This window comes from Ammospiza nelsoni, chromosome 1 (assembly GCF_027579445.1).
Source record: "Ammospiza nelsoni isolate bAmmNel1 chromosome 1, bAmmNel1.pri, whole genome shotgun sequence".
NCBI lineage: Eukaryota > Metazoa > Chordata > Aves > Passeriformes > Passerellidae > Ammospiza > Ammospiza nelsoni.
In genome coordinates, this window is record NC_080633.1 from 152,399,238 (window position 1) to 152,423,577 (window position 24,340).

The 24,340-nt window shown below is 44.6% G+C and overlaps 1 protein-coding gene across 1 annotated transcript in view; it reads left to right on the top strand.

Annotated features, from left to right (window-relative positions):
- The window catches only part of ADGRB1 (adhesion G protein-coupled receptor B1), a 208,388-nt gene that overhangs the window by 179,219 nt on the left and 4,829 nt on the right, over nucleotides 1-24,340 (top strand). Inside the window, 7 exon segments of the mRNA XM_059471546.1 lie at nucleotides 2,056-2,227; nucleotides 3,350-3,445; nucleotides 6,041-6,080; nucleotides 11,478-12,130; nucleotides 12,133-12,159; nucleotides 12,778-12,813; nucleotides 13,433-13,537. Coding sequence (XP_059327529.1) covers nucleotides 2,056-2,227; nucleotides 3,350-3,445; nucleotides 6,041-6,080; nucleotides 11,478-12,130; nucleotides 12,133-12,159; nucleotides 12,778-12,813; nucleotides 13,433-13,537 — 1,129 coding nt within the window.

Genomic DNA, 24,340 nt, shown 5'->3' on the forward strand with positions numbered 1-24,340 from the left:
TGGCTCAGATCCATTGCCAGGTTGGACATTAGAGGCAGTAACATCCACAGAATGGGGGTACCAGGAGTGTTCTGGGACTCCAGATAATTCCAGGAGGCAGAGTTGTCTCTTAAAGACCTTTCCCAGCAGCTTTTAGTGAACTTTATGGTTTCCGCTTTCTGCTGGAATTATTTCATCTGTTCAGCCATGTTGTGTTGGCTGACACTTACATGGAAGACACATCTAGAAAGGTTCCTTATCAGCCAAGTCTTATCTTTTCGTTCAGCATTTCTGCCTCTGATATTTTCTTTCATGCAGTTGCTGCTTAGCCAGATTTATGAAGGTACTACCACAACTGACAGCAAAGAGAGATTTCAGCGTAATGAGGCAGATTTTGGAGAATTGGAATAAGTTATTTCTCTTTAGGAGTTGTTTGGTTGCAGGCTGGTTTTTTGTGTATTTTTTTAATAATACTTTGGAATTATAGTTTGTCTTGTGCATTAAAGAACAGCATTTGCCATCCAAGATAAAATTACACGGGTATTGGATTATATCATGGCCTTTACCTTACAAAGAGGTCTCATAATGCTTGTTCTAATTAAAAAGAAAAATAATTCCTTTTCCCTGCTCCTTTAGGTCAATTAAATTCCTTTATAATACCATGAAGGAACAGATCTGAGTGTGGACAGGCTGTAGGAATATTTGCAAACAGGGTCTAATTCTGACTATAAAAATAAACTGTCACTTTAGTGTGTAGTCATTGCAGAACTGATGTTAACAATCCTTGAAAAACCCTTAATGAAGCCAGGGTGTTCTATCCTGATGTCCAAACCTGTATCCAAGCTCCAGCTTTGTTCAGGTAAAACTCTCACTGAGGTCTGTGAGCTAACCAGCAAGTAAACATTAAACCTTTGATCGTAGATCAGGAAATGGTGAGCAAGTCCCATGTAAGTACTGCTGAACGTGTTTCATGGTATCTGTCCTGTAATTTCTTGTCTTGCCTGTATTTGTTTGTATTTGGAGGTTTTCTTATAGCTCCTCTTGTTATTCAAGGCCTTCTCTGGTTTGTTAGGTAAAAACCCACAGAGAAATTCTCCTCATATTCTTGGTGCCAAATAGATGGGATGAGTGACAACTTAAAATCTCCCTAGTCAGCTGTTAAAATTGTTTGGGATCTTTTCTTTTTGGTTGGAGAGATGGATGCCTGAAGAGTCCTTGGGAAAAGAGCTGCTTTCCCATTTACAGGGCCATCATTCACAGCTGAAGTGGAGTTTCCTGGGGCAGCATCACAGAAAACTTGTTTTGTCCAGTTTTCTGTCTTGTGAATGGAGATGTGGCTTGAATCTCAGGTTAATGTCCACACAGGAATAAATTTACAAGAATGGTCAAACATGGAGCAAAAAGTTTTTTTTTTTTTCCCCAAAGCATCAGCTGGGGAGATCTCACAAGAAAGCTGAAAATTTTCTGACCATGGGGAAATGAAAGGTTTTAGGTCAGGTCAGGTTTTAGTCCCCAGTGTCATGAGGACCATAGTCTGTAGATTAAAAGGAGAAATGCAGATATTTCAGTCTGCACATCAGCTCTCTGCCTGTCCATTTTGAGTCACTCGAAAGCGTGACACGTCCCAGTGTTGGTGTCTTCCATGTGCTGTGGAAGTCCAAGTGTCTGTGACCCGAGTACTGACAGCCATCGTGACAGACCAGTCTCTGCTGCAACTGTTCCCCTTCCCCTTGGCAACCTGCAGTGATTGTATGTTGTCTCCTTCCCTTGGGAAAAGCCGTGGTGGTGGATTAGGGGGAAGGGTGTGGAAGGAGGAGGGAGGGATCCGCATCCTTCCTCCCCACCTCCCGTTTTATGCATGACTACACTGTTGGGAAGCTGTCCCCTCTGTTTGGGTGGCATGAGTGTGCAGAGCCTCCTCCTGCTTCCCTGGGAGAGGGGCTCAGGAAAGGCCTCCCTCATGGAGATGTTGGCTGGAGAACCCTCTGCATCCCGGTGGGATCGGGAGGCTGAATTAGAGGCCCACCTGGGAGTGGGTGAGGTGGAGCTGAGCTCTCTTTGCCTCTCCCTTGACAGGGCATCCCTCTGGAGCTCCTGCGTGGTGCTGCCCCTGCTGGCTCTCACCTGGATGTCTGCAGTCCTGGCCATCACCGACCGGCGCTCGGCGCTTTTCCAGATCCTTTTCGCGGTCTTCGACTCCTTGGAGGGATTTGTCATCGTCATGGTCCACTGCATCCTCAGGCGGGAGGTGAGAGGGAGGAGTCATTATCTGTTACATAATTAACGTTATTTCCCTTAAAAACCACATGGAAAAGTGCCCAGCCAGTTGATCACTTCTCTAACCCTACAAATTTCGCTTTGGGGGAGATCGTGACCACAAAAATGACTGTGACATTTTCAGTCAGAGGGAAGGAGGGATGAATCAGGGTGGAGTTTGGTGAGATGGGATAACATGTCAGGCTTTGCTTGTTTACCAGCAAAATTCTCATTTCCAGAATGTTCATACCCCACCTCCAAAAATTGCCACATTAAAGAAGTGATTTGTGTGATTTCAGGAGAGGCGAGATGCACTGAGATTTGCAGGATGAAATCTGTGCTGGCATTAACACCTTGATATTCCAGCTAGGAAGTGCAGCCAGCAATAATCAGGCAAGGAAATTGAGGAAATTCTCTTCAGCCTCCCTGTGGAGATTTAAAATGGTGAATTATATCAGGGAAGAAAAGGACAAATCTTTTATGTTTCTTTTATTCTTTTCATCCTACGGAGTGGAGAGACTATTAATAACAGAGACAGGAAGGGGCTTTTTTTTCACTATTAATTTTATCTTCTTACAGTTCCTTTAAATTCAGAAAAACAGATTAATTTCTTATGTCAGGCCAATGAAATCAATGGAATTACACCACTGGCTTGGCTGAGACTCCTTCCACTAATTGCATTATGAATATGAGTCTGCATATAACTCCCATTGCAGTCACCAGGATTTTTTTTTTCCAATTATTTCAGTGAGTTTGGGATCAGATTTATATTACAGGATCCTGAACAGACTTTGGAGACATCAATACAATGATTAATGCAGGAGCATCCATTTAAAACATATTGCAAGCTGCAAAATAAAGGACATTTTTATTCCTGACTGTATAAATCAAGCAAATGGAAGTGACCTAGGCAGTGACCCAGGGTTGCTTGAAAAACTCAGAGTTGCTCTTCAGTGTGTGAAATATGTAACGCATAAACCTTGTGAAAGAAATGCTGCTAAAGCAGGGTCCATGTCCTTTTGATCTAACAAGGGCTGTTTTTGTTTTGGATTTCAGCAGAATTTAAGGTGGTTTGGTCAGCCTGACTCTGACCTTTGCCAATCTGTCCCTGCAGGTCCAGGATGCTGTGAAGTGCCGGGTTGTGGATCGTCAGGAGGAAGGGAATGGAGACTCAGGGGGGTCCTTCCAGAACGGACACGCTCAGCTCATGGTAGGGAAATCTCCCACTTCCCCTTTAGTAGGGTTTTTTGGGGGATTTTTAACTCATAACTGATAATCAGAGGACTCTGTCCATCCCAGATCCTGAATTCACCATTCTTATTTTCTTTAAACTTTTGCTTGAGCAAACACAGCCCTTAAAATGGAGTTTTTCACACAAATCTAAGGCGTTGCATTGTAATTTTAAGGTTCTTAAGCTCGCACACCAGGTTTTGCAGACATCTTGGTGAGATCCTTTCTTTCCCAGAAAAATAAAGAACCAAAATACACCTCCCATGTCTTCCAGACCTTTTAGTCCCCATCAAGCTGCCTTGTTCTGGCTGGAGCTAGGAAGTCGTAGTTTAATACTGTTTTAATTACAGTCTGTTGGGTTACTACCATAAAAAATGCTGTCTCTGAGGGATTTTTTTCTCTCAAAAGCTCACTTTGCTTCACTGGGAATAGTTAAAGCTCTGTAAATTGTCGTCCTCTTGTGTAAGTCCTTTGGAAACAGTAAAGGAATAGGCTGTGGGGCTTTGCCCTGCATCTGCTCCACTGTTATGATGTAGTTGATGCAAGAAACATTTAATTTCTGAGGTTAAGATACAGGTATCAGGAGAATCGGAGGATTTGAGCAACTTCCAAGAGCTCCTGGTTAATATTAGAGCTACAGCACAACCCAGTGATGTTTTTTTCCAGTCCCTCCTGTGCTGAGCAGTTTCTGCCTGGACACGAGGCCTCATTTCAAACAGCACAATCTTGGAGTCAAGACATCAGCGGAGCTTTAATTCCACCACACCTTGGTGGTGTTTGCTAAAAACAGGTGCCTCATTTCTCATTTAAATGCAGAGTCTTCTTATTTTCAGACAGGTTCTTGCTCTGCCTAATTGTGAGTAATTGGAGAGCCCCTTGCATGCCTGGTGCTTTGGCTTGTTTAGTAATAGATACCACAGTCAACCTCAGTCTCTTATTTCCCATAAGTTAACCCCCAGAGCTTTCTTATTCTCCCTCTGTAAATCACGTGCCCTCAAATTATTTATATAACCCCCTCCAGATTCTCAGCAACCTGAAAAACAGGTGGATCCTGTGATTGTCAGTCTGCTGTCGCCATCCCAAGTTCCAGAGCTTTGCATCTCTGTACAACTCCACATTTCCATCCATTATCAGCCACCTTGGGAAATTCTGTGTCAGCTATGAGTTTTTTAGCAATGTTGCATTTCCTTGAGTATGTGGAGGAGCAGGGAGCTTACAATCACTTTCCTCACATTCCAGCACAAAAAGCTGCTGAATCTGGCTGTGAGTGATGACTTCTCACTGGTATTTTTAGAGGGGTACAATGTTATTTTGTTGTAAAATTACCGAAGGAATCAAAAGCTTTTGCAGGATGACATTTTTGCTGTTACCTTTTCTGTTTATCTCCAAATCTGCCCAGCTAGGGAAAAGGAGCTTAGCTGAGTAGAACTGTTTTTTCCCCACAAAATCTTGTTGACTGGTATTAAATATAAACCTGTCTTTCATTTATTTATCAGCAGAACTAGTGCAGGCTGTTGAGCTGCATTTTTTTCTGGAACTCCTATCATGGAAATGAGATTATGTTTTTCTGTGTCATCCCATTTGCCCATTCGAATGTTAGTTCAGTTGTATTTCTCTTCCATTCTTTTCAGATTTGTTTGATATCCCAAAGAATTTACTGGGAAATTAATATCAGGAAAGCTGAGACAGTTAAAAAACCTCTTGGCTCTAAACTTGCTAATATTTCAGTGTTTATCCCAGGGGGATGGGGATTTTTCCCACATTCTTCTCAGTATTCAAATGGATTTCATTTTGTCACATGAATACAATTATGTGAAATGTCTTTCTGAAATGATACCAGAAATAATCAGTGAACTCTTCTACCTTTTGCCAGTCTGCAGCTTCCCCATTACTCCATGAAAGCTCACGGCCTGCTGTGACTCAGTTTATCCAGTTCTTTGAAATGTTATCTGCTCAAAGGTTCAGAAACAGGATTAACTCCTCCTGGGAGAAGAAAGGAGTTCCCTTTGGCTGCACAGACCACTTGAAAAAGTTATTCAGCCTTTGTGCCTGTGGGAGCCATTGATTTTATGTGTTAAGAGTTTCAGAAGCAGAGACTTGTTCCCACTTCTTGTGGCTTGGTGACAGATCACAAAAAAGCCCAGTGGGGGTGGAGCATTCCCAGCAGGATCCCCAGATCTCTTTAATAAAGGGTGGGAAATCCATTTAAATTTATGTGTGGAGTGATACATCCAAAACACTTTGGGCCAGGAACCTGTTCCCTGTTTTTTTAGGGGTGTGCATAAATGTTTTCCAGCAAGATATTTTAATCTGTAGCCCAGGAATAAGTGAATGGATGAGGAGATGAACCCCAGTTGAAAAGCAATGTTCTGGCTTTATCAGTGATAAAATTCAAAAGCCAACAGGTGGGAAAACATTTTCCATGTTTGAAAATCCAAGCCAATCTTCTCCCCTCCATTCTCCTGGCAAAGGCTGTGCCCACCTCACTAACAAAGTGAGGGTTTTTCATTTTCCAAATTTTCCTGTCCCTCACTACCCCCTTTTGACCCCATCTTCTCTGTTCTCTGTCTTTCAGACCGATTTCGAGAAGGACGTGGACATGGCTTGTAGATCAGGTGAGCACATCACAGGTGAGAATCAGCAAGTGACCTGGTTTGGGGATTGAACTAGGCCATTTTTTTCCTTCCCTATCTGTTTCCTTTGTGTGTGTCCTGGTTCCTTGCATGTGCTCACATGGGTTGCCCTTCCTTTCAACCCAAGCCAAAATAAAGCAACACCCTGAATTTTCCCTTTGCTTTTCCTATTTTCCTGTAGCTCTTTTGGCCTTTTAACTGAGATCAAGCCTTGCCTCTGAGGAGTTGTTTTTTGCCATGTAACACAATGGCAGAGAAGAGCATCAAGGAAGAAGAGATGGGATCCATCTCTTCCTACTGTGATCCTTCTTTGTTCCAGCAACCCCTGCTGGGGTCATGCCAACCCCAGGCAGCTCTGTGCTCATGAAGGGTGTCTCTGTAGAAAGTCTGGAATCTGGAGAGCCTTCCCACCACTCCACCTGGCTCCAGGCTCTTCTGTGCACCTGGAAGTGGTTGGATCTCTCCTCCTCTGCCTGCTCCTTTCTGCTGTGTGTTCATCACACAGCTTCCTCTGGATCCTGAGGATGTGCATGAGTTGACAGCCCCTTTTCCCAATAATCCCAGGGGTGTCTGTGCTGCCTGGATTCTCCCTGGCTGCCTGTTCCTCTCTGCAGGTCTCGTCCTCTCCTGGTCCTGGCATGTCTGACCTTTGGCTGAGGTTATTTTTCTTACCCTTTGTAGAGACTGAGGCTTTCATTTGCCCTCCCAGACTTCTCCCCTCTGCCAAGCAAGAGAAATACCAGCTTGCTTGGGAGTTGCATAATTCATATCTTCCAAACCAGGGTCTTCCCAAGCCAGGGACAGCACAGTCTGTGTTCACTTACCACTATGACAAAGCTTCTCTCTCTGTCTTTTTATAAATCTTTCTTTCTTGCCTTCCTTCTTTCCTTTATTCTTGTCTTCTTTCCTTTTTTCTTGTCTTCTTTCTTTCGGTCTTTCCTTCTTTCTTTCTTTCTTTCTTTCTTTCTTTCTTTCTTTCTTTCTTTCTTTCTTTCTTTCTTTCTTTCTTTCTTTCTTTCTTTCTTTTTCTTTCTTTCTTTCTTTCTTTCTTTCTTTCTTTCTTTCTTTCTTTCTTTCTTTCTTTCTTTCTTTCTTTCTTTCTTTCTTTCTTTCTCTCTTTCTCTTTCTCTCTTTCTCTCTATCTCTCTTTCTCTCTTTCTTTCTTTCTTTCTTTCTTTCTTTCTTTCTTTCTTTTCTTTCTCTCTCTCTTTCTTTCTCTCTTTCTTTCTTTCTTTCTTTCTTTCTTTCTTTCTTTCTTTCTTTCTTTCTTTCTTTCTTCCTCTTCTTTCTTCCTTTCTTTCTTCCTTTCTTTCTTTCCTTTCTTTCTTTCTTTCTTTCTTTCTTTCTTTCTTTCTTTCTTTCTTTCTTTCTTTCTTTCTTTCTTTCTTTTCTTCTTTCTTTCTTTCTTTCTTTCTTTTCTTTCTTTCTTTCTTCTTTCTTTCTTTCTTTCTTTCTTTCTTTCTTTCTTTCTTTCTTCCTTCCTTCCTTCCTTCCTTCCTTCCTTCCTTCCTTCCTTCCTTCCTTCCTTCCTTCCTTCCTTCCTTCCTTCCTTCCTTCCTTCTTCCTTCCTTCCTTCCCTTCCTTCCTTCCGACACTTCCTTCCTTCTTCCGACACTTCCTTCCGACACTTCCTTCCGACACTTCCTTCCGACACTTCCTTCCTTCCTTCCTTCCGACACTTCCTTCCTTCCTTCCTTCCGACACTTCCTTCCGACACTTCCTTCCGACACTTCCTTCCTTCCTTCCCTTCCGACACTTCCTTCCTTCCTTCCTTCCTTCCGACACTTCCTTCCGACACTTCCTTCCTTCCTTCCTTCCTTCCTTCCTTCCTTCCTTCCTTCCTTCCTTCCTTCCTTCCTTCCCTTCCTTCCTTCCTTCCTTCCTTCCTTCCTTCCTTCCTTCGACACTTCCTTCCTTCCTTCTTCCGACACTTCCTTCCTTCCTTCTTCCGACACTTCCTTCCGACACTTCTTCCGACACTTCCTTCCTTCCTTCCTTACGACACTTCCTTCCGACACTTCCTTCCGACACTTCCTTCCTTCCTTCCTTCCGACACTTCCTTCCTTCCTTCCTTCCTTCCGACACTTCCTTCCGACACTTCCTTCCGACACTTCCTTCCTTCCTTCTTCCTTCCTTCCTTCCTTCCTTCCTTCCTTCCTTCCTTCCTTCCTTCCTTCCTTCCTTCCTTCCTTCTTCCGACACTTCCTTCCGACACTTCCTTCCGACACTTCCTTCCCTTCCTTCCTTCCTTCCTTCCTTCCTTCCTTCCTTCCTTCCTTCCTTCCTTCCTTCCTTCCTTCCTTCCTTCCTTCTTCCTTCCTTCCTTCCTTCCTTCCTTCCTTCCTTCCTTTCTTCCTTCCTTCCTTCCTTCCTTCCTTCCTTCCTTCCTTCCTTCCTTCCTTCCTTCCTTCCTTCCTTCCTTCCTTCCTTCCTTCTTCCTTCCTTCCTTCCTTCCTTCCTTCCTTCCTTCCTTCCTTCCTTCCTTCCTTCCTTCCTTCCTTCCTTCCTTCCTTCCTTCCTACTTCCTTCCTTCCTTCCTTCCTTTCCTTCCTTCCTTCCTTCCTTCCTTCCTTCCTTCCTTCCTTCCTTCCTTCCTTCCTTCCTTCTTCCTTCCTTCCTTCCTTCCTTCCTTCCTTCCTTCCTTCCTTCCTTCCTTCCTTCCTTCCTTCCTTCCTTTCTTCCTTCCTTCCTTCCTTCCTTCCTTTCTTCCTTTCTTCCTTTCTTCCTTTCTTTCCTCCTTTCCCTGCCCTGCCTTTTTTTCTTTCTCCCCTCCTCTCTCCCTTTCTATAAACATCTACCTGTCCTTTTCATTTATCCTTTTCTTCATCTCATCTATAATTTATTTATCTGCTTCTAATGTATTTATCTATAATTCATCTATTTCGTTCTGTCTCACAATCACTTATTTATCTCTGTCCTCAGCTGTCTGTCTTGCTGTACCTGTATTTATGTATTTCTATCTGTCACACTTTGTCCCTGTCACTGTGTTTCTGTGCATTGTCTATCACTGTCACTATCATTTATCTGTCTAATATCTATCTATATCTTATTTATCTTTTCCTGTCCATCTCTCTGCCTCACTCCCTCTCCCTGTGCTTATCACAGTCACAGTATATTTATCTCACTTACCCCTGTGATATCTTATTTCACGGTCTCTTTTATCCATTTATCTCTTTTCAGGGTCTCTCCATTTTTTTTCCCCTTCTGTTTTTCTGTCTCACACTCTCTAATTTAATTTCTAGCTGTCAGCCTCTTCTCATTTGTCTCCCTCCTTCTCTTTTGACACCAAATATCTCAGTCCCAAGAAATCACATACGAAAAACGCGTGTGTGGGACCATGTCTGAATTGAGGGGATGCTCAGGGGGCCTTCACCAGACACAGAGTCAGGTGTAAACCCCAGCAGACCCCAGATTCCTCCTCTAGAGGAGCCATCCTGGATCTGCCACTACACCTCTTCATCCCAAATTGAATTTCCCAAAGGAAGGGAAGGAGCTGATTTGTTTCACATGATTTCATGGTAGGAGCCCCTGGATCAGCAGCTTGCCAATAGCCTAAGCTTCCCCTCTTTTGCCAGCATCCAACTCTAGAATTTGTATTTGTCTGCCTGGAGATTCTACTCCTCTCATAAAGTGCTATTAGATTGTGCCAAGATAAGTAGTTAATAATAAACCTAATTTCAGAGACCTTTTGGAGTGGTGCATCATCCCATGCACTCTCCTTATTGAATAATAAAATCCAGGAACCTGTCCAATGGTTTCTGGCCATCGTTTCTCCTGGAGGCACCATCTTCCCTCTTGTGATGGATTGGAGATGTGGCTGAGACCACTCAGAACCCCCTCACATTGATCCCCTGGTAGGATTTGCTCCAGGGCTCAGTGTTGAAGGCTTATTCCACTCCTTGCTTGGAGATTGCCAAGTGGAAACCTCTCCAAACCTATTTTCTGTAACTGATGTGAGCATGGAGAAGAGCCTGGATCAATAAACCTTGCTGGGACTCCCAAGGGAAGGGCTTGACTTGTTCTGATTTATGCCAGCAATGCCAAGATGTTCATGGCTGCCAGAGTTCTCAGCTTTAAAAGCTCTTTACAAGCTCTTTTTATTCTCCTTGGTGCCCTGCTCATCCTGCCTTGCGTGCTCTGTGGTCCTGGGGCAGGGAGTTTGATCTCCCTCACTCCCACTCAGAGCTGGTAGAAAAGTCAGTGTGTCCTCAGTGCCATGGGATGCCCATCCCTCCTCTGAATAATGTCAGCTCACCCCAAAAATCCTTTTTCCTGGTCCTAAAAATAGGTCCATTTACCTATTTTTATTTCCTCCTTGCAATGGGTAAAAGGGGAACATACGTTTCTTTCTCTTTTGCTGTGCTGAAGTCCTGGGTAAGTAGCCCACAACACCTTGTCCCTGCCCCACAGTCTGATTTCCATGGTTTTCTGCTTTTCCACCCAGCAGAGACATCAAGGTTGGCATCATTATTTTCTCTAGATCTTTGCTGCGGCCTGAAAACAACTGAGTAATAGATTGTTATGCCTGGAAAATGGGCAATTTTTTCTTTTTTTGTGGACAGAGTTCTGCAGGAATGAATGTCCAAATGACGTGTTCACTTCCTCCTCAGTTTAAAGTTTTCCTCTCTTTTTAAGGAATATTCCCATCACCAATTGCTCTCCTGAAGGGAAATTGAAAATCGCTAAATAATGAGCTCTCACAAAGGCTTACCATGATTATTGGAATGTAAGATTTTATGGAGAGCAGTTTGAAATTCATAACAAAACATGCTGTGTTTCAAAATACCTATTTATTAACACTGAAACTGTTAAGGGAAAAGAGCAAGTGTTTTAGTGAGTTAATACAAAAAATTAAATTTGAAGAGGGCTGGAACTCAATGATCTTTTAAGTTCTCTTCCAGCCCAGGCCATTTGATGATTTTATGGTTGTAGGAATCATTAATAATGTTGTATTTCAGCTATTTCCTGAATCAAAATAATCTTTTTACATGAAAGTAACCTTTTATTTTTAAGAATTCTACTCCACAGGCTAATAATGTATAAATTTCATATATACATGCATATAGTAGATGTACTAATTATCTAAAAATCTCTTTGGTTTTCAGGGTATTGTTATCAACATGTTGGCCTAGATGGGAGTTTTGGCCATGGTTGTGCTGGAAAACTCACACCACAGAGAACTCTCCCAAAATAACAAAGTTGTTTTCCTCCCTAGCTTTAATTTTGCCTTCGGTATCCTGGATTTTAACAATACAAATAACATTAAATACTGTTGTGCCTCTTTGGGAGAGGTGCTGGTGGGGAGTGACTGTGGGAGGTGTCTTGATGTGCCAACAAAACCCCAGGTGAGGTGCTGAGGACACTTCTCTGTCTCCCCAGTGCTCAACAAAGACATCACCACGTGCAGAACCTCGACCATCACGGGGACCCTGAAGCGCCCGTCGCTGCCCGACGAGGACAAACTGAAACTCAACCACCAGAAAGGCTCATCCAACTTCAACAGTCTTCCAGCCAACGTGTCCAAGATGCACCTTCAGGGCTCCCCGCACTACCTGGGGGCCATCAACCTGAACGAGTTCAGCAACCACTCCCTCACCCTGAAGAAGGACAAGAACCAGCCGCCGAAATCCATCTACATCTGCGACGGGGACATCTTCAAGAAGTTGGACTCGGAGCTCTCGCGGGCGCAGGAGCAGACCCTGGACACCAGCTACGTGATCCTGCCCACCAACACATCCACCTTGAGGGCCAAACCCAAAGATGAGAGCAAATACAGCATCAACATCGACCAGATGCCTCAGACACGGCTCATCCACCTCAGCATGGCCACCGACCCCGGCTTTGTGGTCAAGAGTCCCCCGCGGGAGCCGGTGGCCATGGCGTGCAGCGAGGTGCAGGGTTCCTCCATGATCCAGCAGCAGCAGCAGCTGGCTCCACAGAACATCTCCAACGAGTCACAGATTCCCAACAGTCTGTGTGACACAGGTGACTCAGGGAACTCGGGTGTGGTGTCCAAGAGCGAGACCGTCTCCCCACCACCCTCTCCATGAGCTCCTTGGAGGTGAGCGTGGAAATCACAGTGTTGTTCTCAGCCCAGGGTGGTGCTCTGCCCTCAATCCCGCCACTCCAGGGGGTTGGAAAGAAGAACTTTAGGGAAATTGTAGCCCAGGATGCAATGCCAGTGTCATATTACCCAGAGGGACCGCTCGCATGTGGTCATATTTTGGAATGCGATGTCACAACTTCCAGAGCACATTCCATTTAGCCCTACAGGTGCTACAAAGTAAAAAAAAAAAAAAAATATATAATTTGTCAAAGCTGTTCATTTTAATGCTAGGCACATGGCCTGCCTTATCTTTTCCCCTGTATATCTTTACCCCTATTTCCCATTTTGATGGTTTCAGTCATGATGAGAAGACCCCGGTGATCCAGGCTGGAGGGGGCTTGGAGCAGCCTGGGATAGTGGAAAGTGTTCATGCCTATGACAGGAGGTTGGAACTGGTTGGTTTTAAGATCCCTTCCAACATAAATGATTCAATAACCCAAAATATTTGGTACTTCCCATCATGAGAGCCAGAAAAAACACATTAAAGGTGTAGAAAAAGGGAAAGGAGAAGGACTTTTCCTGTTTTATCCTCTTACTAACCTTTACCCATCTCTTTGTCTCCTGAATGCCCAGAGGCGGAAATCCCGGTATGCAGAGTTAGATTTTGAGGTGAGTGCATCCCTTTCTACATGTTTGTCCCAAATTTTTTGAGCCACCCTCTCCAATTATCTCACTCTTGCCAGAGCACAGGAAATCCATATTCAGCCTGCTTATACATGGAAAGGGAAATCCTTCTAGAAATTGTCCTGCCTCTCCTTCTGGGCAGCAGAAGATAGAGGTGAAATGCAGACTGGTCAAATGAAAAAGAAAATGAGATTGTGGAGCATTTTCTAATGAAATTACCCAAATTCTACCTGTTTGGGTGAGCTCTGAACACTTTTGCAGAGGTGACAAACTGAGGAAAGGCTGGGCATGGGGACAAGTATCAGTTAAAGAGGGCAGCAAACCTTCCTTATGACGCTGAGTGTCAAGCTCAAATTCTGCAGCATAAAAATTTGATTGTTGCAAGTTTAAGGTTTTTTTTTTACGTCAAAAATTAGTATTTCCCACTTTCTCCCACCATCTCACCTTGAAAATAAAGGCAGTGCTGCAGTGGGTCCTCAGTAAATACTGAAGTTATTTTAAGCACCTGCAGGGAGACAGAGCTGGGGTTAAATGATGTAACTCTGAGGGGAGAACGTGTTCCTGATGGGGTTTGCTGACCTGTGGCCCTTTGTGTCTGCTCCAGAAAATCATGCACACAAGGAAACGTCACCAAGACATGTTCCAGGACCTGAACAGAAAGCTCCAGCATGCAGAGAAGGAGAAGGAGTCTCCAACAACGGACAGCAAGGTTAGTCAGACATTTCCAGAAGCCCCCTGGTGCCAGCAGGAGCATGGGAACCAACAGGAATTTGGTTTTTGACCATGCATGTTGCAAAAAACATACATGAACCACACACAGCCCAGGAGGAGGATGTCTGTCCCCTATATCTGTCCATGGTGTTGTTTTCCCTTTGTCTGTCCTTGTCATTCCCCTCCAGGTCATCCCTTTGTGCCCTATTCATCCACTCTTGGGTAGGAACTGGACATTGGGATGACCATGAGGAAATTAGGGTGGAAAGTGGAGAGGGCAGAAAGAGGGGAAGCATTTTCCCCTCCCTTGTGGGGCTGAGGCAGTGGCCAAGGTGGCAGTGATGGGATATTTAGGATGGCCACAGCAGTGGGATTTAAGGTGTGGTGTTGGGAGCACATTTTGGGGAGACTTTTAAATGTAGGTTATTTGTGACAGCTGATCACCTGAGCATGTGGAAATGAGCAGGTCCAGAGAAGTCATAAAGGTTCTCCAAGAGCTGGAGCATCTTTCCTATGAGGAAAGGCTGAGAAAATTGGGATTGTTCAGCCTGGAGAAGACTCCTAGATGAGCTTATTGTGGCCTTTCAGTCCCTACAGGAGCTGGGGAGGGACTTTGACAAGGTCATGTAGTGACAAGGGTGTGTCAGCCAACAAGGGGCGAAGGCTTCAACCTGAAAGAGAGTAGGGTTAGATGGAATATTTGGAAGAAATTCTTCCCTCTGGGGGTGCTGAGGCCCTGGCACAGGTTGCCCTGTGGCTGTCCCATCCCTGGAGGTATCCAAGCCCAGCTTGGACAGGGTTTGGAGCCGCCTGGGATGGTGGAAGATGTCCCTGCTCATGGCAGGGGGTTGGATTGAGATTGTTTTTATAGTCTTTTATGACCCAAAGCATTCTGTGGTCCTGTGATATCCAGGAGCAAAGTTCTAGGGAAAAGGGGACTCCTTTCAAGGAGTCCTTCCCTGAGACAGACTCAGGGAAGGACCTTTCAGCCTTTCATAGGGGCAGAGATCTGGGAGTGGAAAAAATTATCAGCAGCCTTTGTAATAATTGATGTTGTAATTAATAAAATAAGGAAGAGCAGGCAGATGGCACCTTCCAACCAGCTGGACAAGGACTGAAGGGCTGCAAGGAATTCTTACAGCTCCAGCTGAAGAGAAAAACAAGCAGCAGAGCCAGGCTGACAGTAAGAAATTAAATTTCCTGCACTCAGAAAAGAGGCAAGGTGAGCTAATTATAACAATTTTTGGTGATTTGTAATCAAAGCCCCTCATGACAAGAAAGACATTGAGGGGCTGGGGAGAGGAGGGCAACAAAGATGGAGAAGGGTCTGGAGTATGAGTCTGGCGAGGAGCACTTGAGGGAGCTGGGGGAACTCAGCCTGGAGAAAAGGAGGTTCAGGGGGCACCTTCTGCTCTTTAGAACTCCCTGACAGGAGGTTGAAGCCAGGTGGGAGTCAGTGTTCTCTCCCAGGTAAAAAGTGATAGAACAAGATGAACCAGCTCCACTTGCACCAGGGGAAGTTCAGGTTGGATATTTGGAAAAATTTGTGCTGTGAAAGGGTCGCCAAGAATTGGAGGAGGCTGCCCCAGAGAAGTGGTGGAATCACCATCCCTGGAAGTGTTCAGAAACCGTGTAGATGTGGCACCTGGGGACACGGTTTAGTGGTGGCCTTGGCAGTGCTGGGTTAACAGTTGGATTGGTGATCCTGGAGGTCGTTTCCAACCTCAGGAATTCCATGATCCTAAAACAGATCCAGGATGTAGCACCCCCCTGCAATGTGGCAGATGTGGCACTGGTGGGGTTTATTTTGATGAGACTCCCTTGGAGGCAAGAGCAGAGCTCAGAGGGTGATGGAACAAGAAGTTTGGGGATTTTTGGATGGAAGCAGAGCACTACAGAGCCTTTGGTCTGTGTTTGATATAAGGGTCTCTTTGAGCTAGGTCTTATAAGCTCTTGGAGTTTTATATCACACCCAAGGTAGCTCAGTCACTTCAGATGGCATAAAATCAGCAGGATGGCTTCTGTGGCAGTGTTGGAAACAGAAAAGTTTTAATAAAAGGCAAAATAACAAAACTCTTTACAGAGAAAAACTGAGCCAAGGCAAGAGGTTCTTGTTCTTAGTAAAACACCTCACAAAAGTAATTAGTTTCTTTGTTCTCTTCTTTTTCTAGTAAATTGCTTTGGTGAGACTTTTTGGCTTCTGTCCAATTGGCTATTCTTAAGTTTGAGGTGGAGTCCCCAAGGTCCTCTGAGATGTCTTTTCACCTAATTGAGGAGAGAAACCTCTGGGCTTTTTTCCTTTTTTTAGGAGACAAAAGATAATTTTGTCACTCTGTCAACAGGGGTACATTCTTACATGTGTTCTGACCCCACATTGCTGTGCTGAAGTCCAGAGATGTTACCTCAGCAAATCCTATTTATATTGCATGTGGCAAGGTGTCATTATGGGCTGCCCATTGTAACAGAGGGAGAGGCAGTGGGTCTACAGGTTCAGACCAAAGAATCCTGCATGGCCCAGAATCCCAATGTGTCTCACTCAGTGTCACCTCTTGTTTTTTTTTTTTTTTTTTTTTTTTCAGTTATTTTAGTATGATGCAGCTGTAAACTCAAAAAATACTTAAATGCGGTGTAAAAGCTAATCTGTGGTCTATTTGCAGGAGGGGTTTATAGATTGGGAAGGTTTTAGCATTTCAGAGATGCATCTATGTAGAATTAAAGTTGCCACTATCAGCATGAAAGAGCTTTGAGCTGCTGAAGGAGGTTCTGAAGGTGGCTTTTGCATATTGACTGAATCTTTTTCAAGTTGGGAATTTTCTCTTGCATGTAACAGGAGAGGGGGAGCTTGTGAAGAGCAGGAGTGGCAAGTCAGGAGTGGGTATTGGTTTAAAAAATATCCAAAGCAATAAAAAGTCAAATAAACGGGGTTTTTTTCAGCCTTTTTTCTACCATTTGTTGCTGAGAACCCTATCAGAACTCAGACCCCATCTTCAGCTTGCTCTGAGAAGGCAAAGAGCAGATAACAGGGATTAAAGGAACAACAAAAGGATGTTTTCCCTTTCATGTGTGTTTAGGTTATAAAACAATGGAGTGCTTCTCCTGGTGACAGTGATAAAACAAACCTCAGTGTGAGTCTGGCTTTCATTTGCACTGCAGAGCATCCTGGACCTATCTCAACCCCTTCCATGAGATTGTCTTGGTTTGAAAAGATAGGTGTCTGCTAAGGAAGGCAGGAGCCTCCCTTGAAATGGAAAATGCAAACCCCCTCCCTCCAAATCATTATAATTTTGAAATTAAGGGGCTCTCAGGCAAAGATATGGGAGTAGGAAATAACAGTTCTTTACTAGGAAAATTAAAAATACAAATGCAATAGTACAAAAAAAGAAAACAAACCACTGACAGAGTCAGAACAGGAGCTGACACCCTGTGGGTCAGGGTGGTGGCACAGACCCATTTCATGGAGGCTCAGACCTCCTGCAGTGCCAGCTGTGGTTCTGCTGGAGCAGGGATCCTGGAGAAGGGTGGAGTTTTCCTCTGAAGGTCCAGGGTGGTGTAGATGGGCCTGGTCTTCCTTGAGGAATCCAGTGGAGAAGAAAGCTGCTCCTCTGGGAATGCAGTGGGTCAAGGATGTTCCAAACCTCAGATTATATCCAGGAAGGAATGTTTGGCTCCTCCCCCTGGGCTGAGCCAATAGGATGATGGAATTTTATCAGCCATGCAGTGACACTCACTGGCCCATTATCAGCAGAGATCTCCTGGAGGGAGGATTGGTTGTGGAGAAGATAAAGAAAACTGTCCAATTAACAGAAGATAACTGCTCCAACTCTAACAGATGGGAATAGAATCCACACCCCCAGCTAAATCTTTCAACCTAAGATGGACATGAATCCAAACATTCCTTAACCAGCAGAAAGCTTTGTGGCTTTGCATGAGCAAGGTCATGACAGAATCCTGGAGTACCCTGGAACCCTTCCTCATCCCAGAGCAGAAGGGATATTTCCTGGGTCTGCTCCATCTGCCTGCATTGCTGTTCTCTCTGATTTCCCTTTTAAATAAACAACCACAAAGTCAAGCGCCCAAGTCTCTCTCCAAGGCCTGGCATTTTCCCAACCTCTCCTGGCAGCACGTCCCATTGTCCTCAGTCCTTTCCAGGATACAGTGCTGTCCTGCCCTTGCTGTTCCTCTCTCCTCCCTCAGCTCCAAGGTCAGAAAAGTGCAGATGAAGCTGGAATTAAATGTCTGCACAGTACAGGCATCATGTGTATTCCTAGGAATGCTGCTGGCCATTTTTAGGGATCAGGTTTTTAGGGATTTTATTGTAAATTGCCATCCACACAGTACTCCAGAGCACTTGCCATGTCACACTAAACACAAGCTCCTTTCACATGCACTACTAAATTGTCAGATTTTAAGGAAACACCAAGAGAAGAATGGGGTGAAGGAACAGATTTTCAGTCTCTTTAGGAAAAAGGGTGGAAAATTCAACCATCACATTTTATTTCTTGTTGAGAATTTCTCCAGCTTTGAGGGTAGAACCCCTTTTTTGAGGGGTTTTCAGCCATGACACAAAGGTTTATACAAGCACATGTGTTCCTCTTTTTAGGTATCCTGACAGATGGCAACTTAGGATAAATGTTAGTATTATGTACACTTGATAAAGAAAAATGTCCTTTGCTCACTGTCCCGGAGAAGTAACTGGCAGAGCTGGAAACATAATCAGGGACTCAGAATCATAAAGGTCGAAAAAGACCTTTAAATCATCAAGTCCAACCACTAAACTGTGTCCCAAAGTGCCACAACTAAAAATTCCTCCCAGGATGTGACTCCACCACTTCCCTGGGCACCTGTTCCAATATTCAATATCCCAGCTCTCTTGACCACCCTTTCAGTGAAGAAATTTTTCCTATTATCCAGCCTAAACGTCCCCTGGCACAACTTGAGCACATTTCCTCTTGTCCAATCCTTTTGGGAAGAGAGACTTGAGTTGTAGGGAATTTTAAATGGCGACAGGTTTGGGGATGAATTCTGCTTTTCCATCAACCTGTGGTTGAGGAGTCCTAATCCACATCCCACTGGGATTGGGGTGTTCCCACTCCCATCAGCTTCCTAATGAGTGGGGCTGGTATGTCAGTGAATTATGGGAGGCAGGATAATTCCTGCAATGCCAGTCAGGTCTGAATCTTGCTCATATTCCAGGCATTCCCAGGGATGTGGCTCTGGCCACAGTTATCGTTTCACTGCAGTTATTTTGCTGGAAATCAAAGCAAATTCCTAATGGTGAACTAAGTTGAGCCTCAGAGTACAATAATAAAGAATTTCCCTCCTTTGAGGAATGAACGTGAATTTTTCCATGTTTTCTTTTCCAGTTTATTACATAAAATTTATTCCATGTGACATGGAGAATCTTTTGTCTGTACCTCAACTCTAAAATGCCCCCACTGGAATCACCCTTAATTATTCCTGATTAAAATCACATTTTCCAGCAGGATCCACGTTCAAAGCACACAGGACCACACATCCTGGTGATGCTCAAGCCTTGGCCACCTCTTCCCTGCAGCATAAAAACATGGTCACACTCAAAATGGCTTTGAGTGTGACCACGTGTGCTCCTCCTAAAAAGGAGCATGTGCTTGTAGAAACCTTTATGTGATGGCTGAAAACCCCTCTAAAAGGGGTTCTAAAAACCATATTTTACCCTCAAAACTGGACAAATTCTCAACAATTAATAAAACGTGATGGTTGAATTTTCCACCCTTTTTCCTAAAGAGATAGAAAATCTGTTCTTTCATCCCATTCTTTTCTTGGTGTTTCCTTAAAATCTGACAATTTGAGATCTGAAGGAGGGACATTTAGATGGGATATTGGGGAAAAGTTCTTCCCTGTGAGGCCCTGGCAGATTGCCCAGAGGAGCTTTGGATGTTTCATCTCTGGAAGTGTCCAAGGTCAGGTTGGGCAGGGCTTGGAGTAACCTGGGATAGTGGAAGGTGTCCCTGCCCATTGCAGAGGGTGGAATGAGGCAATATTTAAGATCCCTTCCCACCCAAACCATTCAGGGATTCTGTGATTTGTGGCTGTATGGACTGCTCAGGGGTGTAGACATTATTTCCCAAAGTTAATTTTTCCATACTAGGGAATTAAGATTGGAGTAGGAGGACATCCAGCAAGATCTGATGACAGCCAAGCTGAAAACTCAGGTTTTTAATGCACTGATGGATCTCTGTATGACCTTACCATGATCCTGGCAGGACCCTTCCCACTCTGGATATTCTGTGGTCAATTTTTTCTCCCTTGCAGTCTTCAATTTCAGGTGAAGCAAGGAAGGTGGAGGTGATTCTTTTCCTAATTCAGAAGGAAATGTTGGGGTTGTAGGCAGGAATTTTTTGCTCATGTTTTGCTGGAATTTGGGACAGATGTTCTCTGACCACCTGAAGAGACGGAAGAATCTAAAAATAGCACCTCAGGAACAGCTGGTTTGCTGTGCTCACCCTCCTCCCAAACCTGTGGAAGTTTCACACTGTTGCCCTTCCATTTAATCCCAGACCAAACTGGAAGCTGGTGCAGCCCCTGAGACGAAAACTGAATGAGCTCTGTGTGTGTGGAATATTTATCCCCCTGACAGCTTATTTGCAACCAGGAAGCATCAAAGGAACCAAAGACTTGGAGACAAGCACAGCAGGATTTGCATCAAAATACCCAGCCACCCCCACCAGGCATCCTGATGGAAATTTAAAGCTCTTTTGGCATCTGGGATGCCCCAAACCCTCATTTTTAAGGCTGCAATAAGCAGTGAGTGGCTTCCACGTGGATTATAAATCTCACTTTCTATAAGGGAGGTTTTGGATGTATATTGGAATGTTAGCTTGGGACTGACTCAGACAGCAGTGTTCTTCCTTCCTAATCACTCCCATCACTTTGACTCCTTCTTTACCTCCCCAATTGCTACCAAAAAAAAAAAAGAAAAAACCCCATTGTTGGAAAACCGTGCTGCAAGTTTGTTTCTCCCTTTCAAAGCCTGACCTTTGCCTGGCAGACTGCAGGCTCCACCACACAATTTCTTCCCCTTTTTTCCTCCTAAATACACAGAGTTACCCAGCTTTGAATTCTTGTAGCTGAGAGTTCTTCACATTAAAGCAGGGTAGTGGTTATTTTCAAGCTGCTTTGTACTGCACAGGAAATATTTTTCCTGTGCAGATCTGTGTTCTCAGGGTTTAACATCTCCAACGCTGCTGCTCCCTGGTAGTTAATTGCTAAAGAAATTCCTGAGTTTGGGCTGGCCATTGAGAGGGGTCTGTGGTTTTGTAGGCTTTTAAAAAGCCAAGGTTTTGCTTCTCCTGTGCTTTGATAGCACTGGAAGTGGTGCTCCTGCTTCCCCCTCAGCAGGAATCCTTTTGATCCAGCTCCATTAGAGAAGATGGAATCACGTCCATATTCCTCTTTTCCTGCCAGCATCTGGCTTGGCATTCATTTTAAACAGCAGCTCTTTGCTTGTGCCGAGGCCAGCGCTGGACAGAGCTCTGCAGATTCCTTGGATTTTCTCCTCCGTGTTGAAGAGCTCCCTGCCACATTCACCTCCCTGCAGCTGGAATGGCTTTGGCTCCTGTCCTGCAGCTCACATGCAGAATCTGGACTCAGTTTGTAATTCATAGAATCACAGAGTGGTTTGGATTGGAAAGAACGTTAAAGATCATCTCATCCCATGGGCAGGGACACCTTCCACTATTCCAGGGTGTTCCAAACCCCATCCAACCTGGTCTTGGACACTTCCAGGGATCAGGCAGCCACAGCTTCTCTGGGAAAAAGCACAGCTCTCAAATCCCAAATCTCTGTTAATCCTGAAAAGCACCAGCTCCAAATCCTATTTTAAAAAGATACAAAGTTTTTCTGCCTAACTTTTCCTTATTTCCTTCTGGACAGTGCTTGTGTCTTGATTCCTCACTTTCTTTTCTCACAATGAGATTTTTCTGAGCTTTCCTTTTTGAGCATCTGGAGATTTGCCCATTCCGGCAGCACTGGCTTTGTCAACCTAATGGAGTGTTGGGAAAAGAGGACCATGGAGTCACAGCAAAAGGGCAAAGGGTTTGAAGATAACAGAGGGAGGGTTTAGATTAAATATTGGGAAGAATTTTTTCCCTGTGAGGGTGGTGAGGCCCTGGCACAGGTTGCCCAGAGAAGCTGTGGCTGCCCCATCCCTGGAATAGTCAAAGACCAGGTTGGACAGGGCTTGGAGCAATGCTGAGAGGTGTCCCTGCCCATGGCAGGGGGTGGGATAAAATGACCTTAATGTCCCTTCCAACCCAATTAATTCCCTGATTCTATAATTCTATGATTTTTTGAATATTGATGGATATTGCAGCTCATCCCCAGGCAGGGCTGTGTCTCCCTGGTGTGCTCTGCTACAGGAATTAGAACATTGGGAATCTGCTGGCTGTGTGTCGCTCTGCAAGGGAAGCTCCACTTTTGGGATGGGTGTCTTTGTGTCACATCTTTCATCCTCCCTGCACTGCTTAAAGGCAAATTTTAACAGACCAATTAGTGAAGCTTTTATAGGGAGGAGCTCTGCATAAAGTCTGATAATTACTGCAATAAATTCTGTTATGAAAATGACGTCAAATCTTAATTCAGTCAGCCATAAACCATCTGCCAGGCCCCAGGTATCAAAATACACCATCAATCAGAAGTTCACCTCCTCCTGCAGATCATCCAGCACCTTTTGTCCCAACAATTAGGGGACAAAATTTGTCCCAGAGAAATCTGTTCCCTGTATCCTCTGCTCCAACACCAGGCAGTGCCACAAGCTCATTGAAACTCCTGTGTTTTTATACTCTGAAGTATTAATAATTCTTTATAGAGTCCAAATAAAAGACTCTATGAACAATTTTGCTTTGGGTGCTCTTGATCCCCTCCTGGATCCCCACTTACACCCATGAGACAGCTCTGAGTGTTTTCAGCATTTTAGGGAATTTAGTCCTCCAGGTGGGCTCTTCGCAGACCATAAGCATTGTCCCAAAAAAGGTTCAGATTGGACCAGCTGGATTAACAGCAAGGATGCTCTGGAAAACAGCCTGTTCCTCATGCTGCTGGGACCACAGGTGTTCTGTGCAGCCTTCAGGCTTTTCTGGAGTCAATAAAAGACTTCCTTGATCCAGAGCCTGTTCACCTTCAGCAGTTAGGCCTCGCTAGAATTTGTCTCACAGCCACCCCTTCAGGATGGATGAACTTCAGGGAATACAGAAGCAGAAGACAAATTTTTATAGCCCAGCAAATGTTGGGTGTTTCAGGTTTCCTAACTGATCTCCAAGTTAAAGCCACAAATTATTTTTACTTTCTTTTCTCCTATTTAATTTAATGAAATTCTGAACAAAGCCAGCCACTTCCTTTTATTTTGCTTTTCTCCTAAATGAAAAGGGGAAAAAAAAAAAGAAAAAGCATAATCTTTGTAGTTCAGTAGCCTTCCTTCAGAGAAGGAAAGGAAAATTTATCATTCTCTAAAGAAGCCAGACAGCTTTCCCTTTTTTTAATCACTTTTCATCGACATTGATCCGAAGATGGATTAGACGAGCGTGAGCCACATTTATCCTTCAAATTCCCTGCTCTACACTCTGAATAACTTCATCCTGGTCCTGCAGCCATCAGTGTCATGGGGAGAGACCATTTGGGTCATGAAATACCCTTTTAGCACACCAGAGGCAAGGAAGACAGCATGGGAGGGAGTTCCAGGGGAGTTATCACTGAGGGCTCAGTGGAAGGCTCTAAGCTGCTCCTCAGGTTATTCAGGGTAACCATAAAAACTGGCTGTTAAAAATTAAAAATTAACAAAAAAAAAAAAAAAATCAAAGAAAAACCCCACAAAACAAACACAGGGAGGTGCAGCTTGAGCAGCCTGAGCAGTTCATGGGGTTTGGCTGAAGTGGGAGATCCAAGCTGTGGTCAGAGCAGACTCTTGGGCTGTATTTATGCACTGCAGGGATATAAATACTCGGACTGTATTTATGCACTGAAGGGATGCTGCTCCTAAGGAAAAGAGTTGGGATACAGGAGCTCAGGATGAAGCCAGCCTGGACTCCTGGAGGCAGCACAGGAAAGTGTGGAGGGTGAAGGAGGGGATTCTGCCCCTCAATCCTGCTCTGGTCAGACCCCATCTGGAACCTTTGTCCAGTTCTGGGATCCCAGCACAGGGAGAATGTGGAACTCCAAGATGATCAGAGGGATGGAGCAGCTCGGCTGTGAGGAAAGGCTGAGAAAATTGGGATTGTCCAGCCAGGGGGAGAGAAGGCTCCAGGGAAACCTCAGAGCTCCCTTCCAGTGCCTGAAGACGCTGCAAGAGAGGTGAAGAGGGATTTAGGAAAATGGATGGAGTGACAAGACAAGAGGGAATGGCTTCAAATTGACAAAGGTCAGGGTTAGATGGGATATCGGGAAGAATTCTTTCCTGTGAGAGTGCTGAGGCCCTGCCACAGGTTGCTGTGGCTGCCCCATCCCTGGAAGTGTCCAATTCCAGGTTGGACAGAGCTTGGAGCAACCTGGGATAGTGGAAGGTGTCCCAGCCCAGGGCAGGGGCTGGAATGAGATGGTTTTAAAGGTCCCTTCCCACCTAAACCATTTTGTGATTTTGTGATGATTCCCTGAAGACCCAGGGTAAGGACTCACCACCATCACCTTTCCAGCCACCTTCACAAGTCCAGCACAGGTGACTCTGCCAGGACCAGCTCCAGCAGAAGGATGTGTGGATTATCTCAATGCACTTGTCCTGTTTTTGTCAGAGATTTGGGGGTTTTGTTGGCACTGCACCCTAAACACCTTTTAT